The sequence below is a fragment of the Amphiura filiformis genome, chromosome 7 (assembly GCF_039555335.1).
Source record: "Amphiura filiformis chromosome 7, Afil_fr2py, whole genome shotgun sequence".
Taxonomy (NCBI): Eukaryota; Metazoa; Echinodermata; class Ophiuroidea; order Amphilepidida; family Amphiuridae; genus Amphiura; species Amphiura filiformis.
The window spans coordinates 58,137,012-58,159,717 of NC_092634.1; the positions used below are offsets into that span (position 1 = coordinate 58,137,012).

The 22,706-nt window shown below is 37.0% G+C and overlaps 1 protein-coding gene across 1 annotated transcript in view; it reads left to right on the plus strand.

The window, feature by feature from the left end:
• LOC140157398 (dynein axonemal heavy chain 5-like) overlaps positions 1 to 22,706 on the plus strand; it is a 120,149-nt gene that overhangs the window by 83,001 nt on the left and 14,442 nt on the right. Inside the window, exons 56-65 of the mRNA XM_072180580.1 lie at positions 97 to 306; positions 1,129 to 1,274; positions 2,882 to 3,067; positions 10,646 to 10,757; positions 11,460 to 11,633; positions 12,084 to 12,319; positions 15,938 to 16,160; positions 19,786 to 19,980; positions 21,263 to 21,457; positions 22,366 to 22,582. Of these exons, the coding sequence (XP_072036681.1) occupies positions 97 to 306; positions 1,129 to 1,274; positions 2,882 to 3,067; positions 10,646 to 10,757; positions 11,460 to 11,633; positions 12,084 to 12,319; positions 15,938 to 16,160; positions 19,786 to 19,980; positions 21,263 to 21,457; positions 22,366 to 22,582 (1,894 nt within the window). The remainder of the gene's footprint in view (positions 1 to 96; positions 307 to 1,128; positions 1,275 to 2,881; positions 3,068 to 10,645; positions 10,758 to 11,459; positions 11,634 to 12,083; positions 12,320 to 15,937; positions 16,161 to 19,785; positions 19,981 to 21,262; positions 21,458 to 22,365; positions 22,583 to 22,706) is intronic.

The following is a 22,706-nucleotide window of genomic DNA, read 5'->3' on the forward strand; positions in this document are numbered from 1 at the left end:
AGATAGTCGTTCTGCGAAATATTCTTTGTATACCTTGTTTGACCATACCCACTTGTTTGTCAATAAGTAAATCTTTATATCTTATCTTGTATACAGGTCGCAGATCATGAAGTGGAGTGCCACCCCAACTTCCGTGTGTTTTTCCACACCACAGAGCGCCCTCACTGCATTCCGCACTCGCTGGCTGCATACAGCAGTGTTCTGTACTTCTATCAGACTCGAGATGACTGTGAGGAGGAGTTGTTGTACAGATTCATGGCAAGAGAGAAAGCTAGATTGGATGAGGATAGAGCAGCTGCTGCCAAGGTACCTAGTCCGACTCCCCTATATCACCCTGTATATGTGACCTGAATTGAGCACGAAGTTGGTAGTTTTGAGATGTCCTGGCTGCTGCGTTGATGTTCTTTGTTTCACACGCACCTGTTCAAGCCTTATAGTATGTCTGTATGTCCTTTATGAATGGGAGCACAATGTACCATTCAGGACATACTGCTGGTTTGTAGGGGTGCGTGCGCGGTAACCAAAGAACATCAACTCAGCAGCCAGGATGTCTCAAAATTACCAACGAGCAACTTTACGCTCACTTCGTGGTAGCAGGTCACATATTGGAGGCAAAGTTTTATGTTTTTTATCCTTGCTGACTAATTCTAAGTGCTTGTGGTGCACCTTTGATGCAATTAGTATTTCAATTTGCGCAGGTTGTCGGCAAGTTTTGAGTGAAAGCAGGGATTATTTCCAAATAGGCAAAACATGAATACCCCAGATTTTCATTTGGAACTAGAAAGTAATTAAGCAAATCATCTCGGCAATAGGATTTAATAGGAACGAAAGTCTATTTTCTTTTGAGGCATAAATTGAACAATAAAATTAACATTGCCAATATCATATACATCACAAATCAAATTGCATTTGGAATACTTTATAATTAGTGGAAAATGTAGGTGCATTATTTTAACCTCCATTGCTTGAGTAGATGTCATGCTAGGTGAATGTAGTTATTCTATTTTATTCTAATTTTGAAGTTTTGGTCCTATTATGGTACTCCTATAAGGTTCATATCATAAAGTTATGGGATTCAAACCCAGCTGTCAGTAATCTGTCCCAATTATCTTTTGATTTTAAAAACAGGAGAAAATCAACAATATGCGTCAGTTAAATGATCTTGAGGAGCAGATGCTGGTTTGTTTGGCATCAGATACAAGGCTTCTTAATGACTTGGCAACCACCAGGAAACTAGCAGATCTCAAGAAACATTACGATGAAACACTAGAAAGGTATGGCAAGTTAGAGACAGCCTGTTACACTTGCTGTCATGCCCTGCGGGGCTATTCTAATTTGGCTTGGAAGTGCATTGTGTGGAAACATGTGATCAGGGCTCACACTTTTCTTTTTGATCACATTTCATCAAGCTCATTGGGCTTCGTGAACCATGGGCTATTCCAGTTGAATCCATACACATGGAAGACATGACCTTAATCTCCCATATCATTCACACACCCTGTGTGAAAGATTAAGGACATGTCTGCCATAGGGGGTGTATGGATTTCAACTGGAATAGCACAATATGAATGCAAGCAATTCGACTTAAAGCTATATTATAACATTTTCGTTTGACTAATAATTCCATTGTAATAATAAAACGACGGTTCCTGCATTTTATTCAAAATCTCAGATTTTGACAAAACTACAGCACCTAGAGTCTTGATTTTTTCAGGGTATGTTGGTTTAATAAAGTACAATATAATTGTGTAAAAAAAGAATTTTGAAAAATATTGAGGGCGTCCTCCTCAATAAATGTTATAATATGGCTTTAATGGAAAGTATAAGTCTTCAAGTTTTGTTTAATGTTAGTGCCTTTGGTGAAATTCTATTTACAAGGTTCAAATAATGTAAACACCTGTTGCAAACAAAAGTCATGTTACAACTTGCTTCAAAGGTCTACAAATCTTATGCTAGTGAGCCAGTGGGAAATTTGAGCTCTGATGTTGCAACTGTTATACACATAATAAGCTTGTGTTTTTTGTCGGTTTGTTGTTTTTGTCTCTCGGGCAATTTTAAAAGTGGCAACTTTGGTTAGAAAGAACTTTTTTTAAGTTTAAAAACTTCTACAGGGCAAAACAATAAAAAATTAATCAAAGGCATGTGATTAGATTGACAGCCATATAAAACTTGAGATTTTGGTATCAGAAGAAAGCTCATATTTAAAATAAAATTTAAAATTTCAATTTAAAATTTAACACCAGAGACATGTTTCATGTAAATGTTGTGACCAAACACATGGTAGAAAGTCATAGTACATACTTTCACCACCTGAAGTTTGTACTAGCTATATATGGCATTGTTAGACACATTTTTGCTTTTCATGAAAACTAGCGGAACATTATTAAACTCAAATTTGGAAACATTGTTTTAATGGTGGGCCTCAATGTTTATTATACTTTGATCAGCTCGTAATCGGCGGGAATTATTAAGCTTTTATCACTGCGCCAAAAAGTAGGTCCACGTAAACAACGATATGGTTGATCTACCTGGATTATATATTTTGTGTGGTTAAAGAAAGTAGACAAAGTACATAACTTTCATTAATAATTTATAATACTTCTGGCGAGATGTCAAGACAATTTACCAAATAGAATATATTGAAATTAATCCGCGATGTTATAAGGCCCGCCGATTACGAGCTGATCAAACTATAGCAAATTAATTTTGAAATTTGAAAAAAATCTGTCCTCCCACCTTTACAAATACTTTTACTCTTGATTAGAATGCATACTTTTTCAGAGTGTATTTGAGAGAATTTTGGAGAGAATAAATTTTGTTCCTTCTTTCTTTTTCCCCTATTCTTCCTTTTTCTTTTGTTTTTCTGTTTTCCCCTTTTTAGCCAAGAAAGAGTCCAAATGTCAGAAAACGCCATCAACAACGCCCGTGAAGGCTACCGCTCAGTGGCCAAGCGTGGTGCTGTTTGTTTTGACGTAGGTCGCTGTATGACGGAAATCAACTTGCTTTACCAAACCTCCTGGCAACAATTCCTTGAGGTCTATGATTCCTCCATTAAGCACTCGGAAAGGTAGGTCATAGGATTTGTAGCATCATTAAGTATGATGAGTATTTTTGCTGTACATTTTTTTGATCTTTTTGTTTTGTTTTTGATGGAAAACGGAAGGATGCAGACTTTTGTAAAACTTGTTACTTAAATTTTTCCATCAAATGGGCTATTCCATTTAAAATCCACAAGACCCCTGTGGAAGATTTGGCTGAAGTCTTCAACAGAAGGAGTATGAGTTTCGAATAGAATAGACAATTGGGTAACTTCCATTTGAAATACTCACTCCAGGTGTGGATGATATAGGTAAAGCCATAATACAGGGGGCGTATGAGTTTCAAAATGATTAATCTTGACCAATTACATAATGAAAAACATACTCCCCCTGTGGAAGATATTTCCAAAATCTTCCACAGGGGTAGTGTGGATTTCATCTGGAATAGCCCAATCATCATGCAAATGAACCTTGTGATTTTTCATAACCGCTTCAGAAATTATTTGTATTATGCTATTATTGTAGTTAACCTGTAATAGGCTAATCCATTTAAAATCCACACTACTCCTGTGGGAAATTTTGAAAATATCTTCCACAGGGGAAGTATGAATTTTATATGGAATTAGCACATTAACCAACTCTATTTCGAACCCACCCTCCCTCTGTGGAAGATTCAGGTTGAATCTTTCTCCGAGGGTGTATGAGATATAAATGGAGCTACCTAATATGTTCATTCCATCTGAAATTCATACTCTCCCCTGTGGAAGATATTTCTAACATCTTCCACAGGGTAGTGTTGATTTTAAATGGAATAGCCCAGTACCCTCTCCAAAATACTTGGCTGTTTCGATTTCCTGTACCCCTCCCTGGTGTTTTCCAATTGAACAAACCAACCTTGAAATAAAGCACCCAGAGACCATAGCTGACCGCAAGTACACCACTTTGTTTTGCCCTCCATTCATCTGATCCTATTACCAAACTTATGGACCCCCTTTAATTCCAAGACCCAATGTGTGACCATCAATTGATCAATTGTCTCTGATAAAGGCCAAAAAAAGTTTGTTTCCTGTAGCGCTTGCATCACGTTTTTGACGGCTTATTTTGCGCATTAGAATTTTCAGAGAAAAAAACAAAAAAAATGGAAAAAAATCGCAAACAATTATATAAAACACTACTGGAGTAAACATTTACACATTACACAACAAACAAGCATAGTGAAAAACTACATTTTTTTAAATACCTTTTTTAATCTGCAGGTTGAAAGGGGATCATAAATATTCTTGAATATGATTTTTTTGTGTGTGTCAGAGAGACCGACTGTAAATTCCCATTCCAATTTGCAGCAGAAAAGGTATTTTTATCATTTGAAGACATGGATTTTAATAAAACCAAAAAAAACGCATTTCCCATTTGACTTTTTTGACCTGGTACAGGAAACAAACATGTTTTTTTTTTGCCTTACAGTAACATCTACTGGTTAGGTCTAAATGTGATCATTTATATCATGTGATATTATGTTAATTGATGCATGAACCAAATGATTGGTTTTCCGATTGATTTAACTGATTAATGTTTTATTTTACTAATTGGTTTATTGAATGACTCATTGGTTAACTGACTGACTAATTGATAAATTGATTGATTGATTGATTGACTACCTGCTTTTGCCCTGGGGTTTTGTCAAATGTCACAAGATACAAATGAGATGCCTAAATAAATTGGCCACGATGTACACAAACCAGATGAAATCAATGGCTCTTCACCGTGATGAACACAAAACCAGATGAAATCAAATGGTGGCCATCGTAATGTACACCAAACCAGATGGAATCAATGGCCGACAGTATCTCATTTGCAAAGTTGTGATATTTTACCAAAGCCATAATATTGTGATTATGTTGTCATGATTTAATATTCTTAACTGTTTACTGATGTTTTAAATATTTTTTTCCAAGCCATGAGATTAGTATTGCACTGTAAGTTACCACACTTATTATTTAGTACCAGCAGTATAATTGGTGTATTGGGCTATTCCAGTTAAAATCCACACACACCCTCTGTAAGACATGACATTAATCTACCACACAGGGAGTGTGAATTTCAAATGGAGTCACCCATTCAGGTAACACCATTTTGAAAGTAACACTCCCTGTGTGGGAGATTAAGGTCATGACTTCCAGGAGGGATTTTAACTGGAATAGCATATTGCTAATTAGTCAGGGGTTCTCATCCAGTGGATCTCAACCAGGGTTACTAAACCTGTGATTTGGTAGCCCAATTGGGCGACTTTTGAAGATTTTCCCTGCGACTTTTGACAATTTCCTGTCCCATAGAAACCAGTGGTTAAGAAACAATTTGGGCGACTTTTCAACATTGGCTCCCGCGACTTCTGATAGTTTCATGTCCCATAGAAACCAATGGTAAAGATTGGAAAAATTGGGCGACTTTTCGATTATTTGACCTGCGATTCAGACTGAAATCTTTTGGCAACCCAGCAAAACACCTGACATATGACATATTTTGATTCATTTTTGCCCAATGAACAATTTGATATTTGACCTTTAACATTGAAGATAGGTCAAACTATACTGTCTATAAATCCGTATGATGACAGGAATGCATGCTCTGGTATGGTTTTAAACTAAAGCCTCAAGTTTTCTGTGTTTCAGATTTTCCGTGAAAAAAGCATAATTCTGATGAAAAGCAAAAAAAGCAGTTTTCATAAAAAGAGAATAAAAAACCACAAAAATGAAAACAATGAACAATCTTTTCAATAAAATGATATAAATATTTAAATAAACTTCAAAATGTAACAAATTGAAGAATGTTTTACCATAAAATGTGGACCCTACATCAGGCAAAATTTAAGCTTTTTTCTAAAAAAGTAAAAATGTTGGATAGTGCAAAATTTACAAAACAGAAGAAAGCAGAATTTGACATTTATAAAGCAGAAATTTTGGGCTTTATTTTAAACCATTTTGGTTTATGCAAATTAGGCATCTTTTTCACTGCAAGGATTTCTTAGGAGTTTTAGTATTGTATTCTTGGGACCCTGTAGAAATTCTTTAGTTCCAACTTGAGAGAAAACAATTGCTAGATTTCCTGGAATTAGTTGGGAACCCCTGTTTCAAGTGTATAAAGATATTTTAACTTTCGGCTCTATTATAACAATGCTGCTTTAAACATTGAAACATCTAAATTTACAATTACATTTCAGTGTATCATGCAATAATATCTCGCCAAATTTGTCTAAAATTTGTATTTGTTTCAAAAAACGTTGGTAGAACTCTCATGCCTATAGTGTGGGTTACAGATAGTGTAATGGTTTTTAATTTTGTTAGTCTATCCTGCTAATTTTTTGTTTTTGTCGCTGTTGTGTTGAAACCAAGTTGTTTTTGTGTTTGTTTTTGATTACCAACATGCTTGCTGCTCCTTTTTTGTGTGCTGTGTTTTATCCTGAAACAGAACGTGAGTTGATGTACCTAGTTGTTTAATATTACATATTAAAACATGTCATCGTTGTGCAGGATAAACCTCCTATGTGTCTTTGGCCCCTGAACATGTTTAAAGCAAACCTCCTATGTAACCTGTTGGCAGTTTTGCTTTAGACATGTTCAGGGCCAAAGACACATAAGATTTTTTCTGCCCGAAGACTAGTACTAACAGGCGCACACCTGTAAATGCTACCTCATTGATTTACTCTACAAGGCTTCTTTTCAAACATCATTTTCTTGTCTTGAAGAGTTTCTTATCACTTCAAAACTTACCCTTTGTGCAAGTCGAAGGTCAAATGAGGACAGCTAGTAACATATGGAGTCCAGTGAGATTTTTGTGGAATATTGCCATCTTGATCACCTTATGACATACAGCTCATGCTATAGCTTGGTGTTTCTGAAATACAACATATATTATTAAAAGTCATCCTGCACATGTTTGATAGACAATCTAATACCAAGGCCTTAAGGTAGGAGCATCGGATAATAGACCCATGCAGGAAAATAGCCACTATTTCAAATCAGAATTATGTATCCATTTCAAATATATAACCAATTGAAGATAAGTCTTTACTCCACTGATTTTTAATGTTTCATGAAAATTTAAACAATTCTTATGTTTTTCTTTATTTTTTGAAAATTCCCTAATTTTTTCTACTAATAATTATTGCTAGACTAGAGGGAATGTGATATGGTCTCCATAGTTTGTGGGGTGGTTAATAAGCCTAATATATAAATTCTCTCGCCAGATTTTTTGGATAAAGTGTTTATTTTTTGAGAAAAATCATTTTTTCTATTTTTAAATTAGGAAATCTAGAAACACCCATAACTTAAAATAGAAACACTTTATTAAAAAAAGCTGGCGAGAAAAGTTTCTAAATTTAATAACCTTTCATATGACACCTTGTTTGTTCAAATTGGCCCTATGGTTAGCTCAGACAATAATTATGAAATTGGGTCATTCAGTGTTTCTAGATCAAATCAAGAAAATTTGAGCAAGTACTAACATTACCTTCAAATATCCCCTATATTACTGACCAATCTATTGGAAAAAAGTCACTAATATTATTTGGTAACATTTTTGTAATAAAAAGATCCAAAAAGCAGTTCTATAAATGGGATAGAAAGGAGAAAAAATAATATTTAAACATAGTATCCATTTTCAAACTTTTACCAATTTTAGTGAACGAGGCTTAGTGTCAAAACCACTTTATGTGCAAAGTCAATGGGGCTTTCTAATGATAAAAAATGGCATAACTCAAAAACGCTTTGTTGGCAAAAATTAAAACTTGGCAGGCAAGTTTTTCTCACCCAACTACACATCCTGTATCATTTTAAACCAAATCTGTGCATGACACCGTAGCCGATGTTTCTACCTTAATGAAGATTCAACATTAATCAAAGCCTAATTGTTTATAGTAACATGTCACTTTTCCCGATTTTGAAACATTGATTTTTATCAGGAGATTCCTATTTACAGGTGTGCACTCTTAACATGGGAAATCAAATATGTTTCAAACTGAAGCCATTCTAATAATGCTGTACCGTATTCATTCCATATAACACCCAGGGCACTTAACAAAGTCATTTTGGGTGGGTACTTATTTTTTATATTGTTTAAATAATTGCTTATGTTAAAAATAGTAACGCAATTGTCAAAAATGCCTCCTTTGTTCCCCCCCCTCAGAGCAGATTGTGTCACATTATATTGAAAAGCTTCAATTGGAAATGTTTGAGAACCTAATTTGTATAACTTTGAATAAAGTATGTTTTGATTATCAGGCATTCAGAAACTTGATTAAAAAACAAAAACTAAATGAGTGTATTTACTTTTGAGTGGTAGAGTTGAATGCCCGTGACTTAAAACTACTTTGTCCAAAGGTTTTTTTTGCTGCATGATAATGATCTACTATGAAAATGATTACATGTTTCCCCCTTCATTTTAAACTTGTATCTAGCACTCACAGTAGACACTAATGTATGTAGTTATCATATTCATGTAATCTGACTAACTTTGTCTAATATTGATACAGTTTGTCCACTCTAAAGTACAAAGTGACAACGCGCGCGTATACAGCGCGTTAACAGTGCGCAGTGCTGCGTCTCTGCTGCAGGTATGCGTGCCTTCAAAGTCGGCACAATGTGTATGTCCGCGTCGGTACTTTGTACTTCAGAGTAGACTGACTGTAGTATTACTTGTCCGCTGAAATGTGTTACTCTTGGAGGAGATTTTGCATACAAAACACAAAGGTTGTATTCAAATCCATTGAAATCTTATTTTATGTTTATAAAATTTTACATTGAATTTTTTAATGAATTTTCTTATCGTAAGTCTTTTCTCTTATGTTAATCTATCAAATTTGAATTCATCATCAATATTTCAATATATATGGTGGAATACATTTTAGACAGCATGCCAGATAGAGATGGACTGACTTGCCTATGTTTGATGTACCCACAGTATTTTAAGTGTTCCATTGAGTGTTGCTTCACATTTGTACAAATTTGCTCACATCCACATATATTGTACTGGGTTTTGTTGTTGTTATTTTGTGGCACAAATGCACATCTTTAGACACACACACATACACCCTCCCTCCACACACACATCTACTTAGACCAGCAAACGATGACATTGTTAGTATCCAAGATTTGCACACAAAAAAACAGAAACTTGAAATCAAGTAGGAATTTTGAGTTTTATTTTCACCTTTTTGTTTAAAATAAAACACACACAAAAATGAATTTCTTGATTTTCAAAGAGGATAACTTGCACTTTACGCAGCTTTCTACAAGTTTTTGACAAAGTGCCCTAAAGAAACAAAACAAAAGGAAACAAGTATGGCACATATAACTCATATCCCCACATCTTATCATCATATAAAGTGTGTATTCTTCCTATAATTTGCATATGACCACTGCATGCTTTCATTTTTCATTAGGTAGATATGACCACTCACTATGGACTACAATGGCCTCATCCCAATGGCATAGTTCAATAACCTCAATATACACTCATAGTGCAAAATTTGACCTCAAGTTGCAGAGTATGAGTTTTTGTATCCAAATTTTCTAAGGTCATTCAATGAATGTACAAATGTATTGGGGTTAAAGAACTGTGCCCTGATAGATGAACATGTTGTTGATCCTAGTGACTGCATGCTTTCACTTCCTCATTATGACACTGCATGCTTTCACCTTCTCATTGGTAGTTCTACACATATTCCAGTTGAAAAAGGAAACTTTCTTGATGTGTATCTAGATTAAGATTCTACTGCTACATCACATACTACAACATCTGAGTAATCTGAGTATTCAGAAAGCGTGGATAAATGCCATTTTATTATTATTATTATTATTATTATTATTATTATTACAACATCAGTACGTATTACTTATAATTATAGTCCATATGAATAGTCAATATCAGTTAGTAACTGAGAACAATTAATTCTACTGCAATATTTTATAAACTTATCATCTCAACGCCAAATAAGACGTACAACTTTGACTTCCATTCTAATATTATATTTAAACCCCTGAGCACTACCTGCGGATCTAACATTGCCTCTGATTGGCCAATTTTTTTTTCACTTTAATCACCAATCAGAATGGAGCTTTGCAAATAATTCACCCCAATTTTTTGGCGTGGTGAAATTATTCTAACAATGTTGCTGATTGGGCCAATTGATAATGAAAACTTCTTTTTGGCCAATCGGCAGGTAGTTCTCATGGGGTTAAGAAATAAAGGATAATGCCATATCCCCTTACACCCAAATAATGTGTCTGAGCTAGTAAAAATGTAAATTATGGGTGAGGCGCAGCTGAATCATTTTTTACAACATTCTTTGGATGTAAAGGATAAGGCAGCAACATTTTTTTATACTGCAAAAACATATGCATTATATATAGCAAAAATATGACTATTTTTGACCAAATAATTTTAAGTTGTTTTCATGCATGTACATACAGCGCAAATGACAAGTGTTCTGATGTTCCAATTTATTATCATAGTTCAAATCTGATAAAATAATTTTATGGAAACCTTTTGACAAAGAGGGAGGGAGGGAGATTGATCAAGATCTTAAATATGTGATTGTGTTTTCATTGTAGGTCTGCCGTGAAAGCTGTTGTTGACAGACTGACGTACACAGCGTTCCAGGCTACTGTCAGATCTCTGCTAGAGAGAGACAGACCCATATATGCCATACTATTAGCCATGGAGGTAAGGATTTGCATGGCATTGTAAAAATTTTTGGAGATCAAGTGGTACATGACCATTGCATAGACATGAGAAGTTCCAACTTACTGTGAACATCTGAGTACAAGTGCATTATTTAGAGTCAATTTTTTGGAAGGTCATTTTGGGGTCATCCGGGGTCATCTAAGGTCAAATTAATAAAAACTATTTCATACATCAGAAAAATTCTCATGATATTTTTTCCATTTTTATAACAAAATTGTCACTAAAAATGTTGGAAACTATAAGCAAATAATATATATATAAATGCATCATCCTGCAAGAAAAATAAATGTCTAAAAATACTGCGGGTAGTACACGCCCATGCATTAATGAATGGTTCGCATTTTTCTAACATTTGCTCTGATTGCTTCTTGCTATTTTAGAGTGTATGAATAGCTGTTAATGCATCTTTACTAGCATTTGAGTTGACACAAATTTGAGGAAGCAGCTTTACAGTGGTGACTACTGCAACTATAATCCTAACACTACCCTAACCTGTTTATCTAAAGTGTGCCCTTAATTCTCAGGAGTATCAGATGCATGCCCAAGGGTGGCTTTGGAGTTTTAGAGCCCCCATATTTATACCAAAAGCATGACAGATTTGCCTATTTGAGCCAGATGTGTTCCCAGCACAAGGGTTGATATCCTAATCCTATCATAATGTATTTTGCTTTTATTTGGTAGATTGAAGACTCCATTGGCAACGTGGGTCCTGGAGAACGAGAGTTTGTCATCTCACCACAACTTGGTTGCAACATCATGGCAGCACTTGGGCTCAATGTAGGATCAGACCACAGGGTCACTCAACTTAAGAAGCCATTTGATTGGATGCTAGATGAACAGTTTCATAACTTACAGGTACGGTAATAATGCGAGCCCTCAATCCAGCTGAGCCATAGTGTTGGTTCTTAAATAATTGTGCTTTGTGTTATTTGTATTCAGTGCTTAGCATTTTGGACGAATCAAGCAAATCAAAGTTTATTCTAGTGGGGAAAAAATTAAAGTGTCTTGAACCATTGTTGTGTCATTGGCTCTCAATCATGTGAGCATATTACTGAATTGGAGATCCATATAACAGAAGAGTAAAGGCAGACATTTTATTTTTTTCTTGAGATTCAATTTTTGTGTCCCTGTGGAAGGAGTTTGAGATGGGGGACTATGAAATGAGCACCGTCTGTCTGCTTGTAGGTATGTATGTGTGTATGAGGTCAAAGGTCATTTAGAGGTTAACTCTGAAACTACGGTGAGTTCATATTTTACACATCACATAATTACTAATCTACTTATTGTTTGCATGCTTTCTTACAGACATTAGCCATTCACTACGAATGGTTCCAGGACATGTTTGAACGAATGCCGAAGGATGGCAGAGAGACCCAATGGCGTACAAGTATGGAACATGACGCCCCAGAAAGCGCCCCCTTGCCAGAGAAGATGCATGAGACGTGTACACCCATACAGAGGTTGATGGTGGTGCGTGCATTTAGGCCAGATAGGATAACGCAGGCTGGTAGTGTTTTTGTGGCTTCAGTCTTGGGTAAAAAGTAAGTATTACCTTACATTGGACTATTCCAGTTGAAATCCTTATGGAAGATATAACCTTAATCTCTCACACAGGGTGTGTAGATTTCAAATGGAATTACCCATTCAGGTAACCCATTTGAATTTACCCACAGTCCCTGTGTGGGAGATTCAGGTCATGTCTTCCATAGGGGTTGTATGGATTTCAACTGGAATAGCCCATTAGGGAGTGTTCAGAAATACTCTGGTGGGGGGGACTGGAAAATATGTAGGGGGGTCAAAAATTTTAGGAGTTCTGAATAGGGGGGGGGGTTAAAAAAGTTTTGGGTGTATGAACAGGGGGGTTAAAAAGTTTTTTGACACGTGGGGGGGTGTAAAAAAAAATTGCGCGCTGCGCGGGCAAATGTTCCCATGTTAAACCAGAACAAAAGTACATTAATTTTGAGGTTTGTGTCAGTTCCTTCTGGTCAGCTCTTTAGATCACTAAAAGCTGCAATATCTTTGCTCTTCTTTACTTTTGACAATTTTTACAATAATGTTTCATGTAGTACAGATTATTCATTTATTATCACTGATATATACAACTAAATCATGTTGCATTACAATTATAGGCGGAGGAAGCTTGGAGAACCGGGGTACACGTCCTCCCCCCTAATTTTTTCCATGGTGGACATCCCCTAAAAATCCTTAAAGAAGAAAAAATAAAGCAATAATTGCCATGTGCAACTTTTTGTAGCACATCGAAAAGCACCATGTTTTGGGCCCAAATAGGGTAAAATTGCAAAATTTTAGCTTCAGCGATCACATAAACTGGCCCATCAATTTTAGCAAAACACACCATTTCGGCAGTAGTGTAGACAGGGGGGATGGGACGACAAAAAATGAAAGAGAAAAGTGCCCCTCTGACAAAAAATGAAAGAGAAAATCTGGAGGGCAAAGAAAAGGAGCAAGAAGACCCTTTTCCATATAAATTCAACCTGATCATGGGCCAAAATAGTGTAAAATACAAAATGTTTGCACGCTGTGTGCGCACATTGTCACAATAAAGGCATTTTCATCCTATCATGGGCAAAATACACAATCTTTGCACGGGTTTTGTCCCAATAAAGCCTTTTTTGAAGCTCAAATACATGTACAGTCTCTCTAAAAAACAAAACCGGTATAATTATGTATTTGCAACTGCAATTTATTTTCTCGTCTGTGCCCCCGAAATTTTATTCACCCCCGACCAAGAAATTGGCTACGCCCCTGTATTTTGGGCTAAAATAGTCTTGTTTTTGTGCGCTTCGCCGCAACAAAAAGTCCCAGTAAACATAGGCGTAGATCCCGGGGGATGGCACATTCAATCAATCCCCCTATGTTGACGCCTGATGTATGTGTGTTTCTCACCAAATTAAGCTCATATTTGGCCATTTTAGCCCCCAAAGTACAAATTTTGGCACGCTTCGCGCGCATGTAATCCACTTTTACATCAAATTTCATTCGTTTAGCTTCCAAATGGAAAAAAAATTTAGTGTGCTACTTTAAAACATTTCCACAATTCCACATATTTTATATCAATGACATGCGTACAATTTCATTGCACTTGAATACAAATTTTAGTATCATTAATGCCATTTGAATGGTAGTAGAATTGAATTAATAGATTGGTACATTATGATGGGGGGGGGGTCAAAATAGTTTTGAACCTATATGAGGGGGGGGGCAAAAAAGTTTTAGGTCCATTAAGAGGGGAGGTCAAAAAAGTTTTGGGTTCACGAAGAGGGGGGTTAAAAAAATTTTCGACATGAAAAAAAATATTTTCCAGCCCCCCCCACCAAAGAATTTCTGAACACTCCCTTAGACAGGAGGTAGACTGTGCCATTTTTATGCCTCCACCGTGAGGCATACTGTTTTTGCAATGTCCGAGCTTCCGTCATGGGTCATGGTCAAAAACTCTGGCTACTTTTTTTGGGGGTGGGTTCAAGGTCATATACTGAGGTCAAAGGTCATTTGAGGTCAAATTTTGCAATGTCCGAGCTTCCGTTCGTCCGTCCGGATGCTGTATCTCGGGCATGGATGGGCGGATTGACTTCAAATTTTCAGGATAGGTGGGTCATGGTCAAAAACTCTGGCTCCTTTTTTTTGGGTGGGATTCAAGGTCATATACTGAGATCAAAGGTCATTTGAGGTCAAATTACTAAAAACTGTCGTATGGGCATGAAACTTGGCGGGTACAGTCAACATTTAGAGCCAAATTTTTGGAAGGTCATTTCGGGGTCATCCGGGATCACCCAGGGGTCATCTAAGGTCAAATTACTAAATATTGTCTATGGGCATGAAACTTGGTGGGTACAATCAACATTTAGAGTCAATTTTTTGGAAGGTCATTTTGGGGTCATCCGGGGTCATCTAAGGTCAAATTAATAAAATTGGTCATATGGGTATGAAACTTGGTAGGTACAGTCAACATTTAGAGCCAAATTTTGGAAGGTCATTTTGGGGTCACCCAGGGGTCATCTAAGGTCAAATTAATAAAATTGGTCGTATGGGCATGAAACTTGGTGGGTACAGTCAACATTTAGAGCCAAAATTTTGGCATGTCATTTTGGAGTCATCTGGGGTCACCCAGGGGTCATCTGAGGTCAAATTACTAAAAATGGATTTGTATACATTTAAATCGCCCCATGGTGGAGGCATCCCATTCGACGCCTTGCGTCGAAAACCGCGACGTTTCTAGTTCACCTTGATGTGACAGTGACATCAGTGCACATTTTATTGGGCACAGCCTCAAATGGCTAGCGTTCGCTCAAAGCATTGGTGTACACACACACAATTAAACATGCCACATAAATACATGAACGAAACAGCTGCCTCAAGCTGCATCAGCAAGTGAAAAATGGTGTAGATTTGTTGGAAAATAGTGTAACTATTATATTTCTATGGGCAAACATAATATAATACATTGTGGTAATAATGAGCAAGAAGTGCTGCATGACAAACCTGTGTAATTGCCCATGCTTTAATATGCTTATTATCATTTGATTTTATGCTTCTGCCAAGAAATTCATATCCAAATATATGGCAAAATTGTGATCTTACTAATCCTAGTTTAATTTCTTTGTATCTTCTAAAACCTTGACTTTGATCATTGTAATATTTTCTTAAGCCATTAAACTCAACATTGTAGTTTTAATATTGGCTTTAAAATGTTATCCATGAATTAGTCATTGGACAAGATATCTCAAGGCAGCTGAATTTTACAGGTATTTTAATTTTGATTTGTAAACTTGAATAAAAAAATCACCTTATTTTTAAATTAACTACGTATAATATTTGGAGTCACAAATTAGCTTTGATTGAGCAGGGAAAAAGCATATTGCCAAATATAGAATCTACAACTTTCCATAATGCTTTTTGAAATAAATGGAAATGCCTTTTTTTATGAAATCTAAAAATGTGAAATGGTATGTGATAGCCTTATTTGTTTTACACATCTGGACCAATTTATAGCGTCACTCATTGCGTTTGGTTACAATGGTACCATTTTACATTTCGTAAAATATTTTTTCCTAGCAGGCTTTTCATGTTAGTGAAAGAAAAATTACAAAAAAAGGTTTAGACAAATTTTACAAGAGTAATTTTGATTTTTTTCCCTCCAGGTACATCGGTGAAACAGCCCTTGATTTGCCAGGAGTATTGAGACAGAGTGACCCCTTCACACCCATACTTCTCATGTATACATCAGAAGGCAATATGGCTGAGAAGATGTTCAATGAGTTTGCTAATAAGAAACAGGCACAGACAGTGGTGGTACAGTTGAGTAATGCTGGGCCTAATGAGGAACGAAGGGCACGCAAGACTATGCAAACTGCTATGCAAGAGGTGAGTAAGGTGGTGGGCAGTGTGTGTGAGGGTGATAATAAGAAACAGGCACAGACAGTGGTGGTACAGTTGAGTAATGCTGGGCCTAATGAGGAACGAAGGGCACGCAAGACTATGCAAACTGCTATGCAAGAGGTAAGTAAGGTGATGGGCAGTGTGTGTGTGTGAGGGTGATAATAAGAAACAGGCACAGACAGTGGTGGTACAGTTGAGTAATGCTGGGCCTAATGAGGAACGAAGGGCACGCAAGACTATGCAAACTGCTATGCAAGAGGTAAGTAAGGTGGTGGGCAGTGTGTGTGAGGGTGATAATAAGAAACAGGCACAGACAGTGGTGGTACAGTTGAGTAATGCTGGGCCTAATGAGGAACGAAGGGCACGCAAGACTATGCAAACTGCTATGCAAGAGGTAAGTAAGGTGGTGGGCAGTGTGTGTGAGGGTGATAATAAGAAACAGGCACAGACAGTGGTGGTACAGTTGAGTAATGCTGGGCCTAATGAGGAACGAAGGGCACGCAAGACTATGCAAACTGCTATGCAAACTGCTATGCAAGAGGTAAGTAAGGTGATGGGCAGTGTGTGTGAGGGTGATAATAAGAAACAGGCACAGACAGTGGTGGTACAGTTGAGTAATGCTGGGCCTAATGAGGAACGAAGGGCACACAAGACTATGCAAACTGCTATGCAAGAGGTAAGTAAGGTGATGGGCAGTGTGTGTGAGGGTGATAATAAGAAACAGGCACAGACAGTGGTGGTACAGTTGAGTAATGCTGGGCCTAATGAGGAACGAAGGGCACGCAAGACTATGCAAACTGCTATGCAAGAGGTAAGTAAGGTGGTGGGCAGTGTGTGTGTGTGAGGGTGATAATAAGAAACAGGCACAGACAGTGGTGGTACAGTTGAGTAATGCTGGGCCTAATGAGGAACGAAGGGCACGCAAGACTATGCAAACTGCTATGCAAGAGGTAAGTAAGGTGGTGGGCAGTGTGTGAGGGTGATAATAAGAAACAGGCACAGACAGTGGTGGTACAGTTGAGTAATGCTGGGCCTAATGAGGAACGAAGGGCACACAAGACTATGCAAACTGCTATGCAAGAGGTGAGTAAGGTGGTGGGCAGTGTGTGTGTGTGAGGGTGATAATAAGAAACAGGCACAGACAGTGGTGGTACAGTTGAGTAATGCTGGGCCTAATGAGGAACGAAGGGCACGCAAGACTATGCAAACTGCTATGCAAGAGGTAAGTAAGGTGGTGGGCAGTGTGTGTGTGTGTGAGGGTGATAATAAGAAACAGGCACAGACAGTGGTGGTACAGTTGAGTAATGCTGGGCCTAATGAGGAACGAAGGGCACGCAAGACTATGCAAACTGCTATGCAAGAGGTCAGTAAGGTGGTGGGCAGTGTGTGTGAGGGTGATAATAAGAAACAGGCACAGACAGTGGTGGTACAGTTGAGTAATGCTGGGCCTAATGAGGAACGAAGGGCACGCAAGACTATGCAAACTGCTATGCAAGAGGTGAGTAAGGTGGTGGGCAGTGTGTGGGGGTGAGGGTGATAATAAGAAACAGGCACAGACAGTGGTGGTACAGTTGAGTAATGCTGGGCCTAATGAGGAACGAAGGACACGCAAGACTATGCAAACTGCTATGCAAGAGGTAAGTAAGGTGGTGGGCAGTGTGTGTGTGTGAGGGTGATAATAAGAAACAGGCACAGACAGTGGTGGTACAGTTGAGTAATGCTGGGCCTAATGAGGAACAGAAGGCACACACGCAAGACTATGCAAACTGCTATGCAAGAGGTAAGTAAGGTGGTGGGCAGTGTGTGTGTGTGAGGGAGTGATAATAAGAAACAGGCACAGACAGTGGTGGTACAGTTGAGTAATGCTGGGCCTAATGAGGAACGAAGGGCACGCAAGACTATGCAAACTGCTATGCAAGAGGTAAGTAAGGTGGTGGGCAGTGTGTGTGTGTGAGGGTGATAATAAGAAACAGGCACAGACAGTGGTGGTACAGTTGAGTAATGCTGGGCCTAATGAGGAACGAAGGGCACGCAAGACTATGCAAACTGCTATGCAAGAGGTAAGTAAGGTGGTGGGCAATGTGTGTGTGTGTGTGTGAGGGTGATAATAAGAAACAGGCACAGACAGTGGTGGTACAGTTGAGTAATGCTGGGCCTAATGAGGAACGAAGGGCACGCAAGACTATGCAAACTGCTATGCAAGAGGTAAGTAAGGTGGTGGGCAGTGTGTGTGTGTCAAGGTGTTATCCAAAAACTGACCGTCCAATTTTTGGGTCCAATATCAATTGATCACAAGCATGATTTGAAGGAAATCAAGTATGCCTAATTCGGCACCTATATCATGGATGTATCTATTCCATGCAGAAGTCTGATGTTTTTCTCTCCATTAAGGTGAACAATGCAAAGTTTATGTGAAAACCCATATTTTACTGAATAATAAATATTTTAATGCATAATTGTTCCTTTTTGGCAGACAAGTTTTGTTTTTGTCATGAAACATGTCATGTCAATCCCTGGGGCCATACCTGTCTTCAGCGAAACAACATAGCCTACCCTTCTTCAGTTGATTATTATGCATGATGATGACTTCACTCATTAATATACTGATGCAATATTTGTAATGAGATAACTATTATATATCACAACGCATCATGGAAAATCGGATATTTGCATATCATTTGTATGAGTTTTTTTGCAAGGGTTTGGGAGGATATTGCACATAGTGCAATGAGTTAAAATCATAATATACATGTATAGAGGTTTGTACTTTTGTGATACATTTATCTCATAGTCATTGGGGATTTTCTGTCCCTCCGTAAGATGGGTTGAGGATTTTTGCACCTGTCTATCTGGCTGTCCAAAAGACGAGTGGACAGGTCTCTAACTAACACCTCGTTGTGTGTGTGTTTGGTAATTGATTTCAACATCTATTGATGTGTGTTACTCCCTATTCCAGAAAAATACAGAACTAATTTATAAGAAAAAAAAAAATATTATCCTGTTTTGCCAAATGAAACATAGCTAAATCCTAATCCTTTAGTTAGTCCTAACTAGCAATAAAAGTCAAATTCTAATATTTAGCCAATTTTTGGAAATAAGAGCAAAAAACATGCGTTTTTAGGGTGTTTTTCGTATGTAGTAACAATCAAGCCCAAAGACTTGTACAAAGTCTAATTTCCGTTTATGCATTCTAAATTTGGGAAAAGACATGTTTCATTCTTATAACCAACCATTTAATTATACAAAAAAGTGAAAATTAGAGCAAAATATCGGCATATACTCAGGATTTCGAATGCTTAGACTTGTTCCAAGTCTGTGATTTTTGTGACTCAATTGTCAGAAAACATGCCGAAAATGCATGTTTTTGGCTTTTTTTCCCGAAAAATTAGTAAAATAGTGAACTTTTTCTTTTATCTCCATTCTCCAGTTAGGACTACATGAATGATTAGGATTGAGCTATGTTTCATTTGGCAGAACTTGATAATATTTTTTTAATTCAAAAAATTAGTGCTGTATTTTTCTGAAATGGGGAGTAGATTCTGAAACGTAGTAATAAGTATTTTCTTTGTTGATGAACTCAAATGTGATAGTGTTATATTGTATATTTCAGGGTCAATGGGTGTTACTGAAGAGTGGGCACAATGCACCCCATCTGCTGAATGCCTTAGAGTCATTAATTCATGATGGTGATTCCAAACAGCTGGCAGAATCTAACTTCAGGTTGTGGATCTCAGCAGAAATGAGGGATACCATACCCACTAGGCTGCTACAATATACAGTTAGAGCAGTGGTAGATTCACCAAGGGTAAGAGATTAAAATTTGATGATTTTAAAAATATGCCTTAAACAGGAAGCCCGCTTAGGCCATTTCTCCACAGAAGAACTGACAATACACCTGTTACTTTGATGACAGACAGAACAGAATTTACATGGATAAATTTTAACCTTGACTAATTCCCCAGGGATCTTGAACCAAAAGTGGGGCTTTCACTTTAAGGGCTGTGGTAGCAACATTTGGACAGTATTTTTGGTGGGACATGAGAGCACATCAGACATATTGAATTGCATTCTGAATACGTAGAATGTCCTTCTGATATCAAATAATTTTGATTTTTTTTTTTTTTTTTTGCGATATAATACACATTTTATGGCAAATGATTAAAAAATTATATTTTTGATTTGATATTTAACAGTCCTCAAAGTAAACTTTATAAATCTAATTAGCGGGGATGAAAAACCAACGATGAATTGAAAATTTTGACCTTTCATTTTGAAAGTATGGATTTTTTCCCCAAAAACAAAAACAAAATTAGGTCTTTTGGGGAAAAAATGTATTTCTTCAATATGAAAGGTCAAAATTTTCAAATTGATTGTTGGCTTTTCATCCCAGCTACATACAGTACACTTTAAGAACATATCATTAGATTTATAAAGTTAACTACGAGGACTGTAAAAATATCAAAAATTTTAAAAATATCAAATTTTAATAATTTGTCTTAAAATTTTAAAAAATATCAGAAGGAAAGTCCTCATATTCAGAATGCAATTCGATATGTCTGGTGTACTCTCAGTCCCCCACAAAAATACTATGCAAATGTTATTTTCTTAAATTAGACATGAATTTGTCACTTCATAAAGGGCTCTTCTAGTTGAAATTCTCAACCCCCAATGGAAGACATGACCTCAATATAATGATGGCTTATAAAACTGAGTAGTTATTTTTTGCTAGGTGTACATTATTAATTCTGTAAATTCACTGGGAAAAACAACAAACAACAATTTTATGTTGAAAATACAAGGTAAGAAGCAAATTCATGCTCCAGTATTTTTTTTAAATTATAGTTTAGACAAGCCAGTGATATTTGGAAATGAAGCACAATGAAATGGTATACAAACAAACATGCTAAAATATAATATTATCGTTTGCAAAAAAGATGATACTGTCCTGTTTTATGAGTGCTTTTGAGAATTTCATGACCAAATTGAGCTAATTATACAAAGTAACTGATACATTAGTACATTCCCAGAGTTTACATTGATATAATAAATAAAAATGATTTCATGTGACATTTGTTGTTTCCTCATAGGTAATGAAAGACAGCTTGATCCGATCACTCTCCATGCTGGATACAGAAACACTAAAGCAGAGCTCTCGCCCTGAGTGGCCTCCTGTGCTTCACAACCTTGCTATGCTACATGCTGTCATTCGCCTAAGAGGGCGCTTTGCTAGAGTTGGGTGGAATGATCCTCTCACCATGGACTTCAGCTACAATGAGTTTGAAGTAAGAATTTGCAATATCAGTTGTGAGTGTGATCACTATCCTGGAGATCTCTATGATGTCTTGGTATAACCAGATGTATTGAAGCAATGGTTTTGTTTTATTTTGTTTTATTTGAATTTTTATTAAACTTTGGATAGTCACTCTGCCATTAGATTTATGTGTTAGATATGGGATAAATGACTGTAATTAAATGCATTGTAATTGTTATTGATTTTAGACCCCCATTGTGTAACACCGTCATAGTGTTGCCTTATTAATTAATATTCATCTTCTGTATGCTCCTCCCTTAATTTCCCCACCAATCACTCGAAGAAGATATGATATTGGGCATGCCAACATTGGGATAGAAGAGGGACCCTTTCCAATTAGGCCTTTAAAATGTTCGAACAATTTTTTCTGAGATTGTAGATATGAAGCAGGTAAAATTTCACATTATGTTTCACTACCTGGTGAGATTTGATCAACAATTGAATTCCCTCCTGAGATTCGTATCTGTCAATGAGTTGACCAGATCACAAGGATGTCATTATAGCTAAAGGCAGTATATAACACAAATGGGTCAATGAGTTACATAAAAATGACCTTGTGTGGTATTTAGTTTCCAGGAAGTGAATTTTGCCTGAGGCAATTTGTGGTTAAATGTTGATCCTTCACTACGAGAATTATTACTGTCGATTTGGTTGAAAAAGGAGGTGAGACATGATCAAATCTCTCCATTTAACAAAACGTAATGAGAATTATCCAGGCATCTGGGGGAAACAATTTGAATCATTGATAGTAATCAATCTACCGCTAAGTTTGTAATCTGCAATCAATTTAGAATTAGCGGCCCAACAGGCTAGTAACAAAGAAAAGGTTCATATTATACAGCCCTGATGAGTATTATTGGATGTCTGAACCGTTTACAGGAAGCTATCAAGATTGCAAGTGTTGTATTCCGTGACACACCAACAAGTGATAGCGACGGTCTCAAAGGAATCTCTTGGATTGGTCTTCGTCACATGCTCACAGAAATCATATATGGCAGCCATATTACCAATGCTAGTGACCAGATTAATCTGTCATCGGTTGTTGACTACTGGATTGGTCCTAATGGTGTCAAGAGAGAGTTTGAAGCTACAAAAAGTAAGTGTATTAAATGCTATATGGCAGCTATGCATGTATTACCAATGCTAGCAACCAGTCATGAGTTGTTGATTACTGCTTTCCTTGTATATGGCAAACATTATTCAGTTTATGTTACTTCACA